General features: G+C 44.3%; 1 protein-coding gene across 1 annotated transcript; it reads right to left on the bottom strand.

The window, feature by feature from the left end:
- Nucleotides 1–324: 324 nt before the first annotated feature.
- LOC311124033 (ephrin type-A receptor 4-like) lies at nucleotides 325–22,035 on the bottom strand. The gene is made up of 18 exons (XM_084198247.1): nucleotides 21,831–22,035; nucleotides 20,974–21,041; nucleotides 19,918–20,226; nucleotides 19,405–19,759; nucleotides 11,335–11,490; nucleotides 10,247–10,669; nucleotides 6,403–6,527; nucleotides 5,475–5,634; nucleotides 5,237–5,348; nucleotides 4,471–4,529; nucleotides 4,247–4,360; nucleotides 3,957–4,142; nucleotides 3,745–3,806; nucleotides 3,280–3,489; nucleotides 2,902–3,078; nucleotides 2,378–2,565; nucleotides 2,103–2,261; nucleotides 325–1,877 (listed from the first exon to the last, which is right to left on the bottom strand). Exons 1-18 carry the CDS (start codon nucleotides 21,955–21,957, stop codon nucleotides 1,748–1,750), a joined length of 3,120 nt encoding a protein of 1,039 aa, XP_084054373.1. The 5' UTR covers nucleotides 21,958–22,035; the 3' UTR covers nucleotides 325–1,747.
- Between the last annotated feature and the right edge of the window lie 288 nt (nucleotides 22,036–22,323).

Here is a 22,323-nt window from a genome sequence, read left to right as displayed (position 1 = left end):
GTGCCCGAAGTTCTCTCCTGCTGTGTGAATGTGTGTGTGACAAAGTGTGTATGTGTGTCTCAGTGTGAATGTGTGTGTGACAAAGTGTGTATGTGTGTCTCCGTGTGTGTTTAGCAGATGGCTCTCTCCACACCACAGAACGTTTTAACAGAACGCCTCCAGCACCCTTCACTTTAATCCACCTGGCTTTGCCGCCGGTCAGACCACACCAGTGCACACACTTCCCTTCGTTACACACACACACACACACGTCATACACACACTTCCCAGTCGCACACTCTCCCGCGTCAGCAGCAAAAATATGTTCAGACAGAACTTGCCCATCTCAGTTTGGACATTTATTACAATGCAATATGGCAGTCAGTCATTTTCAATATTCCTATTTTACAATGTACAACCTAGATAATAAGAAGACCATAAATAGAATGAAATGTTTTGTGTACCTGATTTTTTTTCAAACAATAACATTACAAAGACATGTAATACCTACAGTATATGTTAATCGTTGACTAGAAAAAACTAGCTAATACCATTGTTAATGTGTTCATTCTAAATAAAAAGCCATTAAGAGCTTAGCACACATACATTCTATCCTCCCCATATTTCTGGCTTTGCATATCTAAAACCGGTCCTCAAAGACAAGCACGCACACCAGGGTTGAGGTCAATTCCATTTAAATTCCAGTCTATTCAGAAAGTAAACCAAATTCCAATTCCACATTTTCCTCATTGAAAAGCATCGTAAGAGAATTGGAGTTGGAATTTCATTGTACTTTCTGAATTGACAAATTTTAATGGAATTGACCCCAACCCTGACACACACACAACTGTGTGATGCTTCAGAACTACACTTTCTCAGCTCGTCCATTAAGTTGTCGACTTCCAGACGTCCTTCAAATCTTTCAGATCGAACCCAGAGGCCCAAAGCTGTGAAAACAGCCCTTCTGTTCCAGCTGCAGATTTGAAGGCTTTCTGTCACTGTTCCGATGTGATAAACAGCACATTTATACAACAAAAATTACAAAATAGTGACTATCATAGTCATATCAAATGCCTTAGGCCACACTTGGTGGACATTCAATTTGTCCTGTTTTTATTCGTTGAACTATGCTTCACTATTAACTTACAAGTCCTTGTTGATGAATAGATGTAGCACTCATTAGTCCTTGTCTACAAAGCTCAATGGATGGATTACTTCTTAGTGGGAATGGGAGTTGGAGTCCTTCTGGTATAAAGATAAATGGGTAGTGTAGTCCTGAGATGCATATGAGGCAAACTGGAGGTGTCTATTCCGTTTTGAAATGTGTACTGGAGAGAAAACAGTGTCTAAACAGAAAACAATGGCACCACTCTGAACGAGCTACAGACACGTTTCGCGCATGACACAAAATCAATAACAAAAAAAATTGAAAAAAAATCAAGAGCAGATGAAACGTTATTTACACAGACACGTATGTACAAAAAGTAAACAAAAAAGGGGCAAAATGTTCCGTTGGTTCTACTGCAACACTGAGGAAACATCTTCAGCAGCTTCTTCAGCCTCAGGTCAAACCTCAGATCATAGTTCAAAGGTCAAAGGTTATAGGGTTTATAAAAGTGCTGCTTTTCTCTCCTCCGTTCATATTTTCTGTTGTAGTTTTTTGTATGTTGATGTTATTCCTTGTGAAAATCTCATTCTAAAGTGCATGGATAAGGTAAATGGAAATCATAAAAAACAAATTGTTTCAGTTTTGTATCCATTCACTGGCTCAGACAGGAACCATACTGTCTGGCATCTGTTCCTGTATTTGTTGCATGTGGGACAGCAATACCTGCTGCACACTGGCAAGGATCTGGTCCTGGTGGGATCGTGTGATGATTCCTATACTGGCCATGTCCCTGGAAACATGGAATAATTCAATTAGACATGAAGAAGACCATGCATACACCCACACAGAAAGAAAGAAAGAGACAGACAGACAGACAGACAGACAGAGAGGGGGATAGAGGGAGAGAAACAGAGAGAGCGATAGTGATATATATAGAGAGGGGGGGGGGGGATAGAGACAGAGAGATAGACAGAGAGAAAGAGATAGCGAGAGACAGACAGAGAGAGAGACTCACTGGTGTGTGAGGGTTAGCAGGCTGTCAGGGCTGGTGTATCCAGCAGCAGTGAGGGTGTCTCTGTACATGCCCATCCCTATAGCCTGGAGACAGTCTTCTACTGACCACACTGACACAAACTCTGGACCTACTACAGGCTCCAACAGACTGGGAACAGGTCTGCACAGAGAGATAAAGAAAGAGGATGAGATAGTTATGGTGAGTGAATGTTATGCTGAAAGCACATTGAAAGAGCTTGCAATGAAAGACATTGTGTCCTGTGTGTGTGTGTGTACCGGTCTCCTCCTGTCCTCAGAGTGGTGGTCGGGTTGCGGATGAGTTTATCCAGCATGTTGAGGATCTGTGTGAAGCTGGGTCTGTGTGTTCTCTCTCTCTGCCAGCAGTCTAACATCAGCTGGTGTAAACACACAGGACAGTCCATTGGAGGGGGCAGACGGTAGCCCTCATCTATTGCTTTTATCACCTGGAGAGAGGGGGAGGGAGAGAGAAGAGGGTATAGAGAAAGAGGGTAAGAAAGCATGTTTAACTAACTTAGTCTACAGTGAATACATTTGAAAACATTTCTAAAAACCTGTTTTCACTTTGTCATTATGGGGTATTGTGTGAAGACTGATGAGGGAAAAAAATATTTAATCAATTTTAGAATAAGGCTGTAACGTAACAAAATGTGGAAAAAGTCAAGGGGTCTGAATACTTTCCGAATGCACTATAACTGTCTAACTTTGCTTCAGTCCACATGAAAAATATTGCACTTTCAGGGGAAAATCCAGTTGAGTTATTGCATAGAAAACACACTTACATCCTGGTTACTCATGTCCCAATATGGTCTCTCTCCATAGGACATCACCTCCCACATGACCACGCCGTAGCTCCAGGTGTCAGAGGATGGGGTGAACTTCCTGTAGGCGATGGCCTCTGGAGAGGTCCATCTGATGGGGATCTTCCCCCCTGGAGAGTGGTATGTCCCAGTCACCTCCTGTAACACATGGGAAGAAAATGAGGAATGCTTTATTTGGATCCACAGTCTAGCATTATAGTGCTAATAAGGACCCACATTTCAAAGGTGAGTGATCTTACAATCATTAAAACATGAACATATCTTACATACTAAATCATTACCCCAGAGTAATAGGCATGTTTGTGTTCTATGTTCTTCCCTGTGTTTCTGTGTTCTTACCCGTGTAGTGTAGGCATTCTCAGGGTCCTCTTGGAGTACTCGTGACAGGCCGAAGTCAGACACCTTACACACCAGGTTGCTGTTGACCAGGATGTTGCGGGCAGCCAGGTCTCGGTGAACGTAGCTCATGTCAGACAGGTACTTCATGCCCGATGCGATGCCACGCAGCATGCCCACCAACTGGATCACTGTGAACTGACCGTCATGTTTCTAATGGAGAGAGAGAGAGAGAGACTTTAGAACACGTGTCAAACTCATTCCACGGAGGGCTGAGTGTCTACGGGTTTTCATCCTCCCTTGTACTTGATTGATGAATTAAGGTCACTGATTAGTAAGGAACTCCCCTCATCTGGTTTTCTAGGTCTTAATTGAAAGGAAAAACCAAAAACACCCCTGCTTTAGAACATAACACGCAGTACAAAGACTGACAGACAGACACAGACAGACCTTCTTTCTCTCTCTTACCCTGAGGAAGGCGTCGAGAGATCCATTCTCCATGTACTCTGTGATGATCATCACTGGTTTACCTGCACAGGAGTCAAACAAGCAGTGATTAAGACAGGGGGGTGTTCCACAAGGATCAGTTTCGGGTCCTCTGCTTTTTTGTATCTATATAAATGCAGACAGAACCTGTCAATCTCTGCTTGGATTGGTCAAAGTAGCTGTCAATCACTCACAGCGTGTGACCACACCCTCCAGTCGGATGATGTTCGGGTTGTCGAACTGTCCCATGATGCTGGCCTCAGAGAGGAAGTCCTGCCTCTGTTTGTTGGAGTATGCTGCCTTCAGACTCTTTATGGCCACGTAGATCTCCCTCTTTCCCTGGAGACGCAGACGGCCGCTACACACCTCCCCAAACTCCCCTACAACACACAGCATTAGTATCACACACACCTTCAAACCTCGATGATTTACTGTGAGTTTGTGTGTGTGTGTGTGTGTGTGAATGTGTGTCAGGCTCCCTTACCGATGCCAATGACCTTCTCTATGTGTATGTTGGAGGCGTCAATCTCTTTGGCAAACTCATGAACCGCCTGGTCCGGGTCCTCATAGGTGAACGGGTCCACGTATATCCTCACATCTACAGATGGAGAAAGGGAAGATGATGGGTTGAGAAAATGAGTTTGAAGGGATGGAGACACAGAATAGAATGGAGTGTGAGTGTGTGTGTGTGTGCATGTGTGGTCTTACCTGGGTTTAGGTGTTTCTCCTCCTCTGAGTCTTGCTTGGCTTGGCTGTATTTGCCCCTCCTGAAAGAAGAGAGGTAGAGGAAGAAGTAGTGAGTGGCACAGAACACACAATGTGAGTGATTGACAGCTACTTTGACCAATCCAAGCAGAGATTGGCTATTTAAGACGAGTAGAAGGGAAGAAGGAGAAGGGGGGATGGAGGGTGGGAAGGAGAGAGAATAGTGCCTCGGGTAATATAGGAAGAAAGGTGTGTTCTTACAGAACCTGTCTGTAACACTACCCATTGTGTCTTTAAGCAGTGTGTCATACCTTGAGAGCCACTCTCAGTAAAAGAGAGTGGCTAACACTACCCATTGTGTCTTTAAGCAGTGTGGTCCTCTGTAGCTCAGCTGGTAGAGCACGGCGCTTGTAACGCCAAGGTAGTGGATTCGATCCCCGGGACCACCCATACACCCAAAAAAATTATGCACGCATGACTGTAAGTTGCTTTGGATAAAAGCGTCTGCTAAATGGCATATTAATTATTAATAGTAAAAAGAGGCCTCAAGGGAGAGGTTGTGTGTGAGTGTTTGGAGGCCAGGGGGAAGCCGATACAGTGGCTGTGTTGTTATGGAGACACTAATGATAAATCAGGGACAAGGGGATTACCAGGTGAGCAATCAGTCCTTTAGAAGGACACACTGTCTCCTCTCTAATCCCCCTCCAAAGCCCCAGGTGATACACACACACAGATGTGTGTGTGTTTCTGAGGCTGTGCGTGTTTGTACCTGCGGCTGATGATGAAGACTGCGGTGGAGATGAGCAGTAGAATCACACCTCCGCTGATTGACAGAAGGAGCAGGGTGGAGTTAGCGGCATCACCAATCAGAGGCAAGGGATCTGTCAGGGGGAGGAGACAACAGGTTACAAACAAGGATGTTTTCATTCAAAAACAGGTTACAAAAAATGCAATATCCCTTGCTCAAAAACAGCCGAACAGAATAGAATAGAATACATGTGTTCTACCTGAGTTGGTGGAAAACTCAAAGGGGGCGCTGAACTCTCCGTATCCGGCGGCTGTGCGAGCGCGCACCTGAAACAAGTACACAGTAAGCGGGCTCAGCCCAGTGATGTCAGCACTGCGAGACGCCGTCTTCATGATGCGGTAGGAGCTCTCCTTCTGATCCTGATTGGATGAGAGACAGGAAGAGAGAAACGGGAGGAATGTGTCAATGCCTGAGCAGAAATCTGTGGTCAAATATATGAACCTTTCCAAAATACAGCATAACTTAAATACACCTCATTTTAATTGGCAAGTGTAAAGAAAAGGGGTAACGGATGAGGTCATGATCCTAAAATGTAACTTGAAGTTGTAGAACAATGTTATCTGTGTGGATCTGGAGTGAAATACCTCTCCCTGTGGACTCTAGGTCTATAATCACAAAACAAGACAAGCAAGGACACAAACTGTAGCCACACAATTACAGATCACTCCCGTCTATCTTTCTCTCTGTTTCTCTCCCAACTCCCACTAAAATGTTTTTATCATGTTATCTCCATTTCTCCCTCTCTCTTTTTCCGTGTCAAACACAAGGAATGCTTTGAAGATTGTTTATTGGTTGTTTCATAGGTCTATTGATACCAGTTTAAGCAGATAGCATGTGAACACTCACAAACATGTATAGATACACATAACATAACAGGAAAAAAAAAGTGCTATCTAGAACCTAAAAGGGTTCTTTGGCTGTCCCCATAGGAGAACCCTTTGAAGAACCCTTTTTGGTTCCAGGTTGAACCCTTTTGGGTTCCATGTAGAACCCTTTCCACAGAGGGTTCTACCTGGAACCCAAACTGGTTCTCCTATGGGGACAGCCGAATAACTATTTTGGAACCCTTTTTTCTAAGAGTGTAGAATATCTGATTTCTGAACCGCGGTTCCCATGAGGCATCTCACCTTCTCGTAGTACTTGACCTCATACTCCAGGATGACCCCATTGGGACGGTCGGGCTGTTGCCATGCCAATGACACACCATGCCTGGTGACATCACCGGCCTGGATGGATGTAACTGGGGAGGGAGCTGAGTGAGTGAGAGAGGTACACAAGTTGAAGAACTACGACAGAACAAGATATATCATGGCTTCTATGTTTGTGTATTGAATCTCTTGAATATTTCACCAGAAAATAATGCATAAGACGCAATGGCATAACATCCGCATAACACATTTTGAGTTATAAAAAAACAATTTCCCTGAACGTTTGATGGCAATCACAATGACCCAATTCACCACAGCTGAGTCCTGGCTGACACTTTTACCTTTTCTCTGGGGAACAGGCCACGACCTGTCTCACCTCTTTTCATCCTGTCTTTCTATCCCTTTATCCTTGTCTTTCCCACTTCCGTTCTATCCCTTTATCCTTGTCTTTCCCACTTCCTTTCTATCCCTTTATCATTGTCTTTCCCACTTCCTTTCTATCCCTTTATCATTGTCTTTCCCACTTCCTTTCTATCCCTTTATCCTTGTCTTTCCCACTTCCTTTCTATCCCTTTATCATTGTCTTTCCCACTTCCTTTCTATCCCTTTATCATTGTCTTTCCCACTTCCTTCTATCCCTTTATCCTTGTCTTTCCCACTTCCTTTCTATCCCTTTATCATTGTCTTTCCCACTTCCTTTCTATCCCTTTATCATCGTCTTTCCCACTTCCTTTCTATCCCTTTATCATTGTCTTTCCCACTTCCTTTCTATCCCTTTATCATTGTCTTTCCCACTTCCTTTCTATCCCTTTATCATTGTATTTCCCACTTCCTTTCTATCCCTTTATCCTTGTCTTTCCCACTTCCTTTCTATCCCTTTATCCTAGTCTTTCCCACTTCCTTTCTATCCCTTTATCATTGTCTTTCCCACTTCCTTTCTATCCCTTTATCATTGTCTTTCGCACTTCCTTTCTACCCCTTTATCATTGTCTTTCCCACTTCCTTTCTATCCCTCTATCCTTGTCTTTCCCACTTCCTTTCTATCCCTTTATCCTTGTCTTTCCCACTTCCTTTCTATCCCTTTATCATTGTCTTTCCCACTTCCTTTCTATCCCTTTATCATTGTCTTTCCCACTTCCCTTCTATCCCTTTATCATTGTCTTTCCCACTTCCTTTCTATCCCTTTATCCTTGTCTTTCCCACTTCCTTTCTATCCCTTTATCCTTGTCTTTCCCACTTCCTTTCTATCCCTTTATCCTTGTCTTTCCCACTTCCTTTCTATCCCTTTATCCTTGTCTTTCCCACTTCCTTTCTATCCCTCTAATATAGTCTTCATCTTTCTTTTATGTCCCTGTATTATTGTGATAATCCCTCTGACATCCTGAATGTCAGGAGAAGAGGGTTTAGTCTATGTGATTGTATGGATACAGTATATGATGCTTACTCACTAAAGAGAAAATAGTTATTTCAGAGTGTATGAGTATTGAATGACAACACTGTTTTGCCTTTGAGTAATAGTTCCCAGCCTTCTCATTTTGCACCCAGTAGGTGTCATTACGCTACACAAGGAGACAACACACTTCCCAGGTAGTTAGAGCAGCCACTATCTGTGACTCAGAGGCTGCGTTTAGACAGGCAGCCAAATCTGATCTTTTTTTTTTTCACTCATTGATATTTTGACCAATCAGATCAGCTCTGAAAAAGATCTGATGTGAAAAGATCTGATGTGATTGGTCAAAAGATAAATTAGTGGAAAATATATCAGAATTGGGCTTCCTGTGTAAACGCAGCCAAAGACATTGTAAAGATACTAGAGTGAGTGGGCTGTGGTACAGTTCACATACAGTAAACCACACGAAAAAAAGACATACATAAGCACACACCCCATCTGACTCACACTCCCCGAAGAAGCTAAAATGCAACACCTCGTAAAACTATACAGACATCCTGAATGTAGAGGTGACCAAACGAGCAGACTTTCTCCCCGCAAGCACGCACACGCAATCTAAACATCAACATAAACCAATAAGATGATGACATCACTGTGGCATTCTGTTTATGTCACTGAGACAAGTAACTCCTTGAGAGTTTGACATAAACACACTCAGACACGCACACACATAACTCCCATGTACAGTGCCTTCAGAATGTATTCATACCCCTTAACTTATTCCACATTGTGTTACAGCCTGAATTAAAAATGGATTACATGCAAATTTATCGAAAATGAAATACAGAAATATCTCATTTACATAAGTATTCACACGTCTGAGTCAATACTTTGTAGAAACACCTTTGGCAACGATTACAGCTTTAAGTCGTCTTGGGTATGTCTGTATTATGGACGGCAGGTAGCTTAGTGGTTAAGAGCGTTGTGCCAGTAACTGAAAGGTTGCTGGTTCTAATCCCCGAGCTGACTAGGTGAAAAATCTGTTGCTCCAGTAAGTTGCTCTGGATAAGAGCGTCTGCTAAATGACTAAAATGTAAATATTAGCTTTGCACATCTGGATTTGGGGATTTTCTTCCATTTTCTCAAGCTCTGTTAAGTTAGATGGGGATCAGCGCTGAACAGCAATCTTCAAGTCTTTCCACAGATTTTCAGTGGGATTCAAGTCTGGCCTTTGGCTGGTCCACTCAAGGACTTTCACATTCTTGTTCTGAAGCCATTCTAGCCATGCTTTGGCTGTATACTTGGGGTCATTGTCCTGTTGGAACGTCCATTCATTGTTCCCTGTATCCTTACCATTCATCCACATAGCATGATGCTTCACGGTAGGGATGGTGTTAGACGGGTGATGTACTGTGCCTGGTTTTATCCAGACATAGCGCTTTGTATTCAGGCCAAAGTGTTTTATCTCATCTCATCAGACCACAGAATCTTTGGCCTTATGCTCTGAGTCTTTCACGTGCCTTTTTGCAAACTCCAGGCGTGCGGTCATGTGACTTTTTCTCAGGAGTGGCTTCCGTCTGGCCACTCTACCATAAAGCCCAGATTGGTGAAGTGCTGTAAAGACGGTTGTTCTTCTGGCAGGTTCTCCCATCTCAGCCAAGGAACTCTGTAGTTCTGTCAGAGTGGTCATTGGGTTCTTGGTCAAGGTCCTTCTTGCCCGGTTGCTCAGTTTGGTCGGACGGCCAGCTCTAGGCAGAGTCTGGGTAGTTCAATTATTTTCCAATTTCCCAATGATGGAGACCACTGTGCTCTTGGAAACTTTCAACACTGTAGAAATTGTTTTATACCCTTCCCCAAATATATGCTTAATCTCGGAGATGTACGGACAGTTCCTTGGAATTCATGGTATAGTTTCTGCTCTGACATGCGCTTCTATAGACAGGGGTGTTTCTTTCTAGATCATGTCCAAACAATTTAATTGGACACATGTGGACTCCAATCAAGTTGTACTGACATCTAAAGGATGATCAAACGAAATTGGATGCACCTGAGCTCAATTTCGAGTGTCATAGCAAAGGGGTGTGAATACTTATGTAAATGTGTTCGTTCTGTATTTAATTTTTAATAAAACAATTTTTTTCTAAAAACACCTTTTCCCTTTATGGGGTATTTAATCAATTTTGAATTCAGGCTGTAACTGAATACTTTCTGAAGGCACTGTATAGACACACACCACTAGGCACACAAACTTCTTCAAACTTAATCCAATTCACATTCCCACATTAAAGGCTACCTGCTTCACAGACATTCTCACACACACTCGCAAGCACCCCTCAATCCCCCACACCCCATGCAATGGACAGCCTGTGCTTGGCCCCTGAAAACACACAAACTCCCCACCTTACTTACATACTCCTTCACACATAAACTCACCGGCCTGGTTGGTGGTGAGAGTGACAGACACACTCTGTCCTGCCCCTGCAGTGTGGCCCTGGGAGACCCCGTTGCGGGCGCGGATGGTGAAGGTGTAGCGTGTGTGTGCCTGCAGCTCGCTCACACACACTCTGGTGGCCCTTAGGCCACTCTGCTGGGGGGAGAACAGGACGTCTTGACTGCAGGGCAGGCAGAGCTGGGCCCCAAGAGGCTCCTTAAGACCCCCAAGGCTACCAGCTTCTCCAAGTTGACTCCCCATCGGAGTTTGATTCCCGGTTTGACCCTCAGGTCCGTGGCAAAGCAGGCAGTCCACACTGTAGCTGATATCACGTCTCCCTCCGAGCCTGAGGGGGGTGCTCCACTCCAGAACCACTGATGTCTCGTTGACCTCGGAGATCAGCTGCTGCGGAGCAGATGGGGGTTCTGGGATAAATAGCACAGGGAGGTTGAGTTAGAAAATATATTGTGGTTATGGTTAAATATACTTTCCTCTGTGGTACAGTTTTCCGTTATGTTTTGTGTGTGTTGTCTGTTTTCTCAGGCTGACTGGCTGAACCATGTGCTGTATATAGGCATAATTAAGTTTACGACAAACAGACCAAGGTCTCAGTCAGATCACAGTTGCTGAGAGAGAGAGAGAGAGAGAGAGAGAGAGAGAGAGAGAGAGAGAGAGAGAGAGAGAGAGAGAGAGAGAGAGAGAGAGAGAGAGAGAGAGAGAGAGAGAGAGAGAGAGAGAGAGAGAGAGAGAGAGAGAGAGAGAGAGAGAGAGAGAGAGAGAGAGAGAGAGAGAGAGAGAGAGAGAGAGAGAGAGAGAGAGAGAGAGGCAGAAAGTGACATGTAACTGAGGCTGAGCCTGAGGATTATTCATTTGATCGCAATGCCTTATCTCCCATCCAGGACATGGTGGATTAGTCATAAGTCATTGGATCAGTACAGAGGGAGGACTAAGATGAAAGAGACAGAGGGCAAAAAAAGGAAAGAGGAAGGACAAAAGAGAGAAGAGGAATAGAGAGGAGAAAGAGTACAGATGTGTAGACTGATCGATTGATCGACCCCCTGGGGGAAATTGTGTGTGTGTGTGTTTTTACGTGTGCAGGGCATAGATGCAGGGTCACTCTCAGAACGGTAGTATCCCTGGTTGCATTCACAGACAGTAGCCCCCTCCTTCTCTGAGTGACTGTGTGGAGGACACTTAGAACATGCTCCGTCTGTAGTTACAGCTCTGTTGAAACCAACCTTACATGCTACAGAGAGAGGTGGGATTCCATTAATTTTCATTCATTTACAATCAACAAAGGACAAATGCATTGACATGACAATACTTAGTTTGACATATTCAGAGTGCCCAACCCCCATAGTTGCCAACCCATTAATTAAATACTTAACAACTCTTCTAGAAGTAATTATGTTATTAACTCCTCCTATTTCATTTCCGGGGATGACCAAGTCATCGCAGTGTTAGTGGTTCAGAATGTGGGAATGACAGAGTGTGTGTAGGGGAGGGGTGGGAGGGTGACAGAGTTTGTGTGTGAAAATGGGGGATGACAGTGTGTGTGTGTGTGTGTGTGTGTGTGTGTGTGTGTGTGTGTGTGTGTGTGTGTGTGTGTGTGTGTGTGTGTATGACAGAGTGTTTTATGACACTCAACAGTAGAGGAAGTCTTCCCATAGGAATGTCCCGTCTCTGTAATCAACGCTGTCCTAACCATCACTCTCCTTCTGGGAGGCTCTACCTCGCTCACACACTTTCTTTCTCACGCTCTCTCTCTATATTCCTTACCATCTCTCTCTTCTGCCTCTCACACACTCTTCCTTACATTTTCTCTCTCTCTCTCTCTCTCTCTCTCTCTCTCTCTCTCTCTCTCTCTTCTCTCTCTCAAACACAAAGGAATGCTTTGAAGATTGTTATTGTTTTTTTTATAGCTCAATCGATACCAGTTCAAACACTGATAGCATAAGAACATGCACACACACACACAGATAGGAGCCATTCATATCCGTTAACACTGCTTTTATGGCTGTATGTCAAACACTTTACAGCTGTAGGCCTTGATGTCTACATTTTACATTTGAGTCATTTAGCTAGCAGACGCTCTTTTACAGAACGACTTACAGTAAGTGCATTCATCTTAAGATAGCTAGGTGAGACAGCAACATAAAACAGTCGTAGTAAGTACATTTTTCCTCGATAAAGAAGTTCTCTGAAAGTCAGTGCTAGTAAGAAAAGAAAAGTACATGTATTTCTTTGACTGAGCCCAGCTATCAATGAGTGAGTGTATAGGCTACATGCCAAGTTCCGGGTATTATAATATTGTCAGTAGAGGCCTTGGTGTGTGTGTGTGTGTGTGTGTGTGTGTGTGTGTGTGTGACACCACAAGGTCATAAACTGTTGAGGGTGGTGGTCTTTGTGAGGGTGCGACAGAGGGGAAAGAGGAGTGGAGAGAAGGAGAGAGAGAGAGAGCGAGCGAGAAAGAGAGCAGCAGTCTACTATAGCCCTCTCTTATGTAGGGTTAATGACACCTTCATAATACCCTTATGAGCTGTCATTCCAGGTCAACGCTCACTCTCCCTTTTCAGCACAAACACACATCATGACACACACAAGCCTTTTCACTTCAGAGAGAGGAATGATGAAAAATCGAGAATATCAGAGACGGAATGAGAAGAGAGAAGGACAGAAAAAAGAAAGAAAGAGTGACGTGAAAAGACTAAGGAGTGTTTATGGCCACTCTCCCTCCCTTTCTTATTCTCCTTCTCTCTCTCTCTCTCTCTCTCTCTCTATCTCTCTCTCTCTCCCTCTCTTTCTTTCACCTTCCCTCTGTTCATTGTGGAGAAAAGGGAGAAAGGCTGGGTGGGATGGAGACAAAGCCAGCTCACAGCATTGAGTCTTGTCCTCCTGCTACAGCTCAATAGCTCACAGTGTGCCAAAATATATGTGCCAGTATGGTTGTATGTGTGCCAGTGTGTTTGTGCATGTGTGTGAGAGAGACAATGTGTGTGTGTTCATGTCAACGGGAGGTCAGGTATCGCGTGTCTCTTTGATGGACAGCCCCTGGGTCATCCATCAGACTCAGAGAGACAGGAGTCCCGCCCCCTGCAGGGCAGGACAGGAATACACACAGTAGGAGTGTGTGTGTGTGAGGGCAGGTGACAGAGGAGGAAGGACAGTAGGACACACACACAAACACACACACTGTAAACAGTCAGATTCTTGGCTTTTGTCTCCAATCTCCTGATGAGAGCAGCTGAAGCTGCTAGCCAAACCCAGCAGGTAGAAGGTAGACAACTCACATTACTCTCTATTATTTCTAAACTCTGTGTGTGTGTGTGTGTGTGTGTGTGCGAGAGATCCCTCTCCACTTCTATAGTTTCTCCTTCCCCTTCGCTCTTCATTTTACAGAAAATGCTGAGTTGGGTAGAGTGAGTAAATGAGTGTAGCCTACTACAAACTCTGTGAGAGAGAGAGAGAGAGAGAGAGAGAGAGAGAGAGAGAGAGAGAGAGAGAGAGAGAGAGAGAGAGAGAGAGAGAGAGAGAGAGAGAGAGAGAGAGAGAGAGAGAGAGAGAGAGAGAGAGAGAGAGAGAGAGAGAGAGAGAGAGAAAAAAAAGGGGGTAATTGTTGCAGGGGGCTTTTGACATGCTAATATTCTCACTGTCAGTTCCAACCGCCCCTCCCCCAGCATGAGCCTACACACACTAAACACTGTGTGAATGCGAAACTAAATCCACCTAGCCTAGTATGTAACTAGCAGGTCTGGGTGACTGATGGAGGAAGAGGAGAGATGAACTCAAAGACGACAAGTGTCAACACCTTCACAGAGACAAATGCATTACACATACAAACACACAGGGCTGTGTGCGTGCGGTGGTGAGGTAGGAGCTAATCCTGGTTTACCCTAAGGGGAAGCCAGGCTGACAGGCTGACATCTCACTCACTCAGAGGAGCCATTTATAATATCTAACTCGACTCTCATACAGATGTCCTGTTGTGTCTAACTACACCACACACTGTGCGTCACTGCAGAGGTGACACACATCTCCTTTGAGGATAATCATAGTTCATCTGGTTTTGTTCACAAACCACAAGAGGTAGTACCGGAACACAAGAGGGATTACGTAATCAGACTAGGTTGCAAAGTTTAAGTAGCTACATTCCGTTACAATTCAGAAGAGCCCCTTGATCACAGAGCAGTGATTGGGACAGCCTTGGGGTCACTACTCTACAATGGTTAACTCTGAAAAACTCATCTCGTTTTCCCCAGGTCTATCGGGCACCCATAACTCCCTCTGATGTCCATCCATGCCTCTCATTTATCACTCCATCCATCCATCACTCCGTCCCTCCCTCTATCCATCACCTAGACAGCTGACAGCTGACACACTGGAACGGTCAGGGGCACTTCTGACTCAGACAGACAGACAAGAGAGCGAGAGAGAGGACAACAGGACAGGGTCATAGAGAAACACACACACACAGGCAGGCACACACACACACTGTATGTAATGAGATGGATTTGCATTTTATCCGGATTTGCATTTGCGCAAAAAATTGAATATGTAAATGACTCGTTCTCCCTTCACCCATCTCATCTCTCTCTCTCTCTCTATCGGACTCACTCGTCTCTCTCGCTCTCTCTCGCTTGCTCTCTTCTCTTCTCTTTCAGTAGACAGGTGATGATCATGTATTCAGTATTCTCCCACAGAGAGAGAGGCAGACAGGATATGAATATTCAGACTGTCAATACCTTTGTTTTACAGAGACAGAAGGAGAAGCAACACCCACAGCAAAGCACTGTGATCACACACACACACACATTTCCAAAAGGAGTCATGTTTTTTTCACGGGACCTTCTATGTGTGTTTTTTTATGGGTTTTATAGTAAAGACGTTATTTAACTGTAAAAATGTATTAGATTTTAATGTGGCATGAACACAACCAGTCATGATATTTTCAACTAATTGTCAAACAAATCACTTCAAAACGTAGGTTACCTTCGCATGTTCGTCCAAAATAATTTCAGCATCCAAACAGTGCACTTGCCAACTTGCCTTCAATTCGTAAGTGGCTGAAGTTATGGCATTTTCGCAATAATGCTAGCTAACTCCTCCGTCACTGTCCGCCCCTCGGCTACTTTTGAAAAAGGTCAAAGGTAATCGAGGAGAGGTGGTGAGGAGAGTGACTTGGACGAAAATGTGCTTGTATGAAATGAGACAGTCCTTCTCCACTCAGAAGTCATTAGGCAAATGACGTTTACAGGAGTGGATAAATGGGTGGATCCCAAAATAAATGTGTAAAGTGATCAAATCTAATGAAGTTAGTTGTGCATAGGGCTGTTGCGGTGACCGTATTACCGCCACACCGACGGTCACGAGTCATGAAGGCAGTCAAATTCCACGTGACCATTTAGTCACGGTAATTAGGCTTCTCCAAGCTCTGATGCTGCTGATGGTCATTAGTAGCCTACCAAACTTGCTAACTGCCTGGTACTCAGCACTCTATTGTCCCTCTGATCACTCTGACTTCAATGCAAATGTAATCGAAAATCTAATCAAACACTTCACGAGAGCCCATGAGCTCATGTTGCGCAACATTTCTATAGGCTATGCAAGACAAACAGAGTGATGGCCTCTACTAAAAAGAGGAGGATCCCCATCAGCTTTCTATAGGCTAGGCCTACTATATTTATTTCTCAACTTTCCTAATATTAAGCACATTGCTTATCTTTACAACAGAAGTATAGCCTACCTGGCTGGCATGAAAATTAACCACGGGAAAAGCGTCCTCCATTCGCTATTTAAGTCCATAGATGACATGTATTTTTTCCCCTGCCCCTGTTTCGAGACAGGTGCATGATAATGGTTTATTCTAAATCAAAACAAATTTCACACATATATTATTTAGTATATGTAAAGACAAGATTAAATCAAGAATGGTCTGACGGGTGACAATATTAACCTATCACTTGTGAATTATATATTATCACTTGTGAATGATGCCCAGTGTAAGGCAAGAAACATTGCCTTTTTTTGGCGATTTTTTAAAATCATAGTCGCACACCTCATGTAGCCTAGCCCATAGGCCTATATGTTTTGATAAGGTTTGTATCACAACTAAAGTGGCCAAATAACTTCTTAAAATTAAGCACATTAATCCGCCTTACAAGGGGTGTAGAGCCTAACTGGCGTACATAAGCAGTACGTGAGTTTCAAGTTTGGGGAAGATCATTTTTCACCATAGAATTGCACCTTTAAAATAAAAGCATTACATTCATAAATCGCATTTGCGGTCACTTTTGATAATGGTGTTTTTGTCCGCTAATGGAACATTTGCGCTTAAAGCCTACTGCTGTATGTGCATTGCTGCGCTTATAATGTGAAGAAATAGCCTAAAAGTTTATCAACATGTTAAGCTAAACGTTCTGATCGGTTGCGTCAGCCACATTGCGTAAATAATGTTTTTTGATGCTAGTGGTTGTATTAATTTTAGCTCTATCGCATCCCACAACTGACCAAGACCATGTTTGGAATATGTATTTCTCACACAGAATAGGTCAACTTTTGTACTATGGGGGATAGAATTTTGACATAGGCTAGTGCTTTTGCTGTTCATTAGGCCTACTCATCTTGTTGGCTGACGAAAAGTACATGTGGACAGTTCTTCCTATATCTTCAATATGCACCTCGGAATTGGATAAGGACGAGCGCAGTTGCGTCCCCGATGTGTCTGTCTTCACTTGTAGCCTGTGAGAAAAACCTGATCATGTGAGGGAGAGCCATGTGAGTGAGAGGTGCTTCTGAACACGCAGCACTCAGGGAGAAGGGCACAACGCAGCACTCCGGGCCAAGGGCACAACAGCCACTGGCCACTGGTGAAAACCTGCTCCAGAGCACTCAGGACCTCAGACTGGGGCGAAGGTTCACCTTCCAACAGGACAACGACCCTAAGCACACAATGACCCTAAGCCAAGACAACGCAGGAGTGGCTTCGGAACAAGTCTCTGAATGTCCTTGAGTGGCCCAGCCAGAGCCTGGACTTGAACCCAATCTAACATCTCTGGAAAGACCTGAAAATAGCTGTGCAGCAACGCTCCCCATCCAACCTGACAGAGCTTGAGAGGATCTGCAGTGAGGAATGGGTGAAACTCACCAAATACAGGTGTGCCAAGCTTGTAGCGTCACACAGACTCGAGGCTGTAATCGCTGCCAAAGGTGCTTCAACAAAGTACTGAGTAAAGGGTCTGAATACTTATGTAAATGTGATATTTCATTTTTTTTATTTTTAATACATTTGCAAAAAATGTCTAAAAACCAGTTTTTGGGGGGCATTATGGGGTATTGTGTGTAGATTGATGAGGGAAAAAAATGATTTAATCAATTTTAGAATAGGGCTGTAACAAAATGTGGAAAAAGTCAAGGGGTCTGAATACTTTCCGAATGCACTGTATATCACATACAAACACATATACACACTGCAGTAGATAACGCCCACATCCAAACACAGTAACAGCAGCAGATGAGTAACCACAACTGAACAGGCCCTCTACAAAGGCGGCGTCAAACCTCAAACAAAACTCAAAACAAAACTCGAACAAAACGCAGAGATCCTTTTTCATTCCGGAGTCTGGCTGTCCCATTCACATTTAAACCCCCTCTGCTGTCTCTACTCTCCTTCTCTGTCCCTCCCTTGCTTCCTCTCCTCCAAGCCGAATCACAGCTGTCAGAGTTTTGACGTCTTCATCAACCTCGGTCATGACCCTGCCCTTCACAACTTAACAGTGTGTATTTGTGTGTGTGTGTTTGTGAGTGTCTGTCAAAGTTTATGACGGCTTCATCAAGCCTGGTCATGACCCTTCTCTTAAAGGTGTGAATGTGTGTGTGTGTGTGTGTGTGTGTGTGTGTGTGTTTGTGTGTGTGTGTGTGTGGGGGGGGGGTAACCTCTCTTATGCTTGTGTTCTCGACCCCGTGTGAGCTCACTGCACCCCCTCTAACACCCCGACATAGCAACAATTGGGGGGCTGGGCTATCATTGATGCCTTATGCCGTAAATGGCCTCCTTATAGAACCCTTTCTCCATTCACAAACAAATCCCTCCTTCCTCTCCGCCCCCTCTCTCTCCAATCTTCCACCTCTCTCCACCCCTCCTCACCACTTAGCATGCCCACATTGAAGATGAACGCGTCTGCGCTTCCCACTATCCACCTTGTATCCTATCCAATGGCACGCAAGGCTGGGAGAGAGGAGCACCTTTTGAACTCTTCCATGGTGGAGGAGGAGGGGGCCGGCATCTCTCTGCATTTCTCTATTTCGCTCTCTGTCTCTTTATAGCACTCTATAGTGCTATAAAGTCTTCTTATCATTCACTGCCTCACTCTGTCTCCGTTTCTCTCTCCATATTGGTCACTCGTCCATTGTTTGCAGTCCGCTAATTGATATGATGGTAAGATTTAACATTGGGTCCAATCGGATGTCAAGCCTGACAGTGCTATGGCAAATCACTAGAGTACTCCAGTCCTGAGTGGGCTGTGTCGACTTAGAGTGGGGCAAAGGAAATACTTAAAAAGAGCTAGTCCTTCACTTCAGTTCAAAGGTGATCAGAGTCAAGGGTCTAGTTAAATCTTGTTAAAGAAAACAGTCTTTAGATGTCATTAACTCTGCTATGGAGAAAGAGAGGTAGGTATGGATGGATGGAGAGAGAGGGATGGAGAGGAAGAGAGAGGGAGGGAGAGAACCTGGTGTCTGTCACATATATAAAAGTTTGATAGCTAGCCCTTTCACTACTATCACACACACACCCTCTGTTCTGTCCGCAGGCCTTTAAAAGTTTTAGCCGTTTGTTATGTAATTAGCCTGCTGGAATGGCCATCATAAATACAATTGTGAGAATAGACCCACAGCTGTATATCATTCCCTACTGAAGCACTGACGCTCAACTGGTGTGTGTGTTGAATAGAGACTCTATTCAGAGAGAGTAATGGCGTGCTATAAAACTGTCGTCAGAACGTCTGTTCTCTCCAGTCTCTCCTATTTCCCTCCCTCGATCTTCCAGAGGTCCAAGAGCTGAGGACTTAACTTTAGCTCAGTCGACTAAGTTCATGTGCCCGGGGTTCGATACAATTTCGAAGAAAATGTGGTCATTAAATTAAAAGTAAATCAAATGCCTTACCCTGACAGGCGCCGCCTTTCTCCTCGTATCCCGGGTTACAGGCACACCCACCAATGGGAACCAGCCATTCCCCATCTGCGCCACAATACATCTTGGGCTCCTCCCTCTCCTCTGATTGGTTCACGCACGACCCTCTGACCTCCACTAATGAGGAAGTGTCAGCCCCGGTGTTGGTATCTGGGAAGGTTGCTAAGTTGCGGACAGTGAGGGGGCAGGTTTTGTAGAAGACACGTACAGAAACCAGAGCGATGCAGGCGCCAACATCCTGGAACGCCAGGTAGAAACCCTTCCGGGTTGTGACCTTTACATCACGCACCTCCGTGTTCAGCTTCATGATGCGGTCCCCAATGTCCACCTAATCATCATAATAATAACATAATTACTGATAATAAATAGCGATAAGAACACAACAATGTTACCTCATTGTAATTTTCACATTGAAAAAACATCATCAACACACCGTCAGATCTTAAAATTTAACAAAGAGAGTAAAAACAAACCAAGAGTCCTAACCTGAGTGAAGCTCTCATCGGCTGCCACGGTGTCGATCTTGAGAAAGTTGCTCTCTCTGATGTAGTGCTCTCTGTCGTTGTTAGACTCATAGTAGTAGAGGTTGAAGGTCTCCTTACAGGTGCCGGTGACTCCAGGCAGGCTGTTACAGTCCCGGAGAGTGAACTTGATCTCGACGTAGATGCGTTGCGCTCCAGACCGAGGGATCCAGTCGGTTCTAAGCCAGTTGCTCTGGCTGGGTTCCATCACGTTACACACCTGGTACGTTCTGATGGGGACGTTCTTCTCATCCATGATGCTCACCTCCTCCCACTGGGAACACACACATTCTGATCATTAGACCAAAGTCATTTCTAGTCAATAATCAGCTTCAGTGACTACAAAACCTTCCATGCGTTTATCTTGGATAGTTTATCAAGGACGTTTTATGGAGTTGTATGGTGACCTTGCCAAACTATGGCATCTTATTACCATGGAATAATAATGTGGTTCCCACTCCCTGCTGGTGAGAGCTTTAGACATAACGAGCCAGAGAGTGTGTGTGTGTGTAGAGGAGGGGAGATGTTCTATAGGAGCTGTCATAGAGTATGACTCCAAGTTTTATTCCCTCCTTTGGAGTCTTTGTTGCAGGACAGAAATCACAGCTGTCACAGTCATTAAGCTGTACACTGGCCCCGACTGTGATGTGGAGAGGGGTGTGTGTGTGTGGGTGTGTGTGTGTGTGTGTAATGGGTAGGGGGGGGGGGGGTATGCTGGCAATCAAAAGGCTCAGTGCGTGGGGACCAGGACCTTGTCAATCAAGCAGTTCAGTAAAAGAAGTGAGCGCAGGGAGACTGGAGGAGTCAAGGTCACCAATAACTCTTAAACTAACAAAGAGGTTGGAGAGAGTGAAAGTGAGAGTGAGAGAGAGTGAGCATTCAAGAAAGAGGGAGATGGAGACTGCAGTAGAATGCAGTCTAGCTTGGACTATACAGTATTTTAAAAAATACTCACCCATAGTATACCTGTGTACACCCATGCATTGCAAACACACATTCTCACTGAAGCAGGACCACTCACCCCTCCTTCTGTTGGACTGGCCGCCCATTTCAGCTCGCCAGGAACTGTCCTTGTGTCCAGTAATGTCTCTGAAACACAGTTACACACAGGTAAGGAAGGTGATTTCCCATTTCCATTGGCAATACATGGAAATGATTCAACCTTCAACTACTCTTGGGCTCAACAAGAGTCCATACATACTGTATTCATTCAGATGCAGATATGGCAAGATAATTATAAGATCGATAAAATATCACAAACAGACAGACTATCTCAAATATACTGGAACGAATGTATAGATTTTGGCCTACACGTTGTACATATAGCTCGCTCATGACACTGGGTTGGGATTTGGGATAAAACCCGTAGCGCAAAGGCCGTAAATCACAGAACGCTGCTTAAAACGGCACTGTTTAACTTGTCAGAAATTTGAAATGTGTCAGAATATTGAGGTTTAATTTGTGCCCCTGTTCAAATTGCTATAGGCTGAGTAGGCTACTGCCTGCATGAAATTGAAATTCAGCTAAAACGAAACTGTAAAAGACTGAACCTGATAAAGAAAGATAGTATGGGGGGCAACCGCATACATTTTTTGATTGCAGTGATTGCGATGATCATTCATCATTCTAGGCTTGTGATTAAATTGTTGGATAAAAGTCAAATAAAAGAGGAAAAACTGTGCTTTCCTGGCAGCGGTTAGGAACTCCAATTATGTATTCGCGAAATAAGAAATATCAGTTTCCAATAGTGGTCGAATTTGAAGGGAAAAACTGACCCTCAATTAAGAAGGCACGTTAAGTAGCCTAACAAAATATTTCGGAGAACCGTACCCTCCCTTAAGTTAAGGCAAAACAATTCCAAAACACGTATTTCCTTACCTTCGTTAGGTGGATATACTCGAGCGGCTGAAATAACTGTAAACATCCATATAAACGCACAAGTTGTTCTGCAAAAACTCGCAGCCATTTGTGCTGTATTGAAGTGTCTCGGTTTAGCTCCGCGCATCCCTGTTGGAAAACCGTGTGTGTGTGGGAATGATACTCCGAACGCTGTGAGCAAAAGGCAGTCTCTCGCGCTCTTTCTGACGCAGTTGTAGGTATCTTCTCTTCTCTGGTCAGTGGTATCTCGCTGGCATAGGGTGTAAGTGTTTGTAAACGTGTGAGTTGTTGTTTGTCATATGTGTAGATTATGTTGTAATGTCTGCATGTTTTTACTGTGTTACCTGTGTTCCTGGCAATTAAGTCATTTACAGTAGTGTGACAACGTCACACTAAGCCTGCGTCATTGATTCATCATGATGAGCCAATATAACGTGATCGGTTCGATAAATCAACAGTCGAGCTTTTAAGGGAAATTATGAATTATGTGACA

Source organism: Coregonus lavaretus (genome assembly GCF_964263955.1).
Source record: "Coregonus lavaretus genome assembly, contig: HAP1_SCAFFOLD_1993, whole genome shotgun sequence".
NCBI classification, from domain to species: domain Eukaryota; kingdom Metazoa; phylum Chordata; class Actinopteri; order Salmoniformes; family Salmonidae; genus Coregonus; species Coregonus lavaretus.
This window is presented reverse-complemented; position numbering and strand designations above follow the sequence as displayed.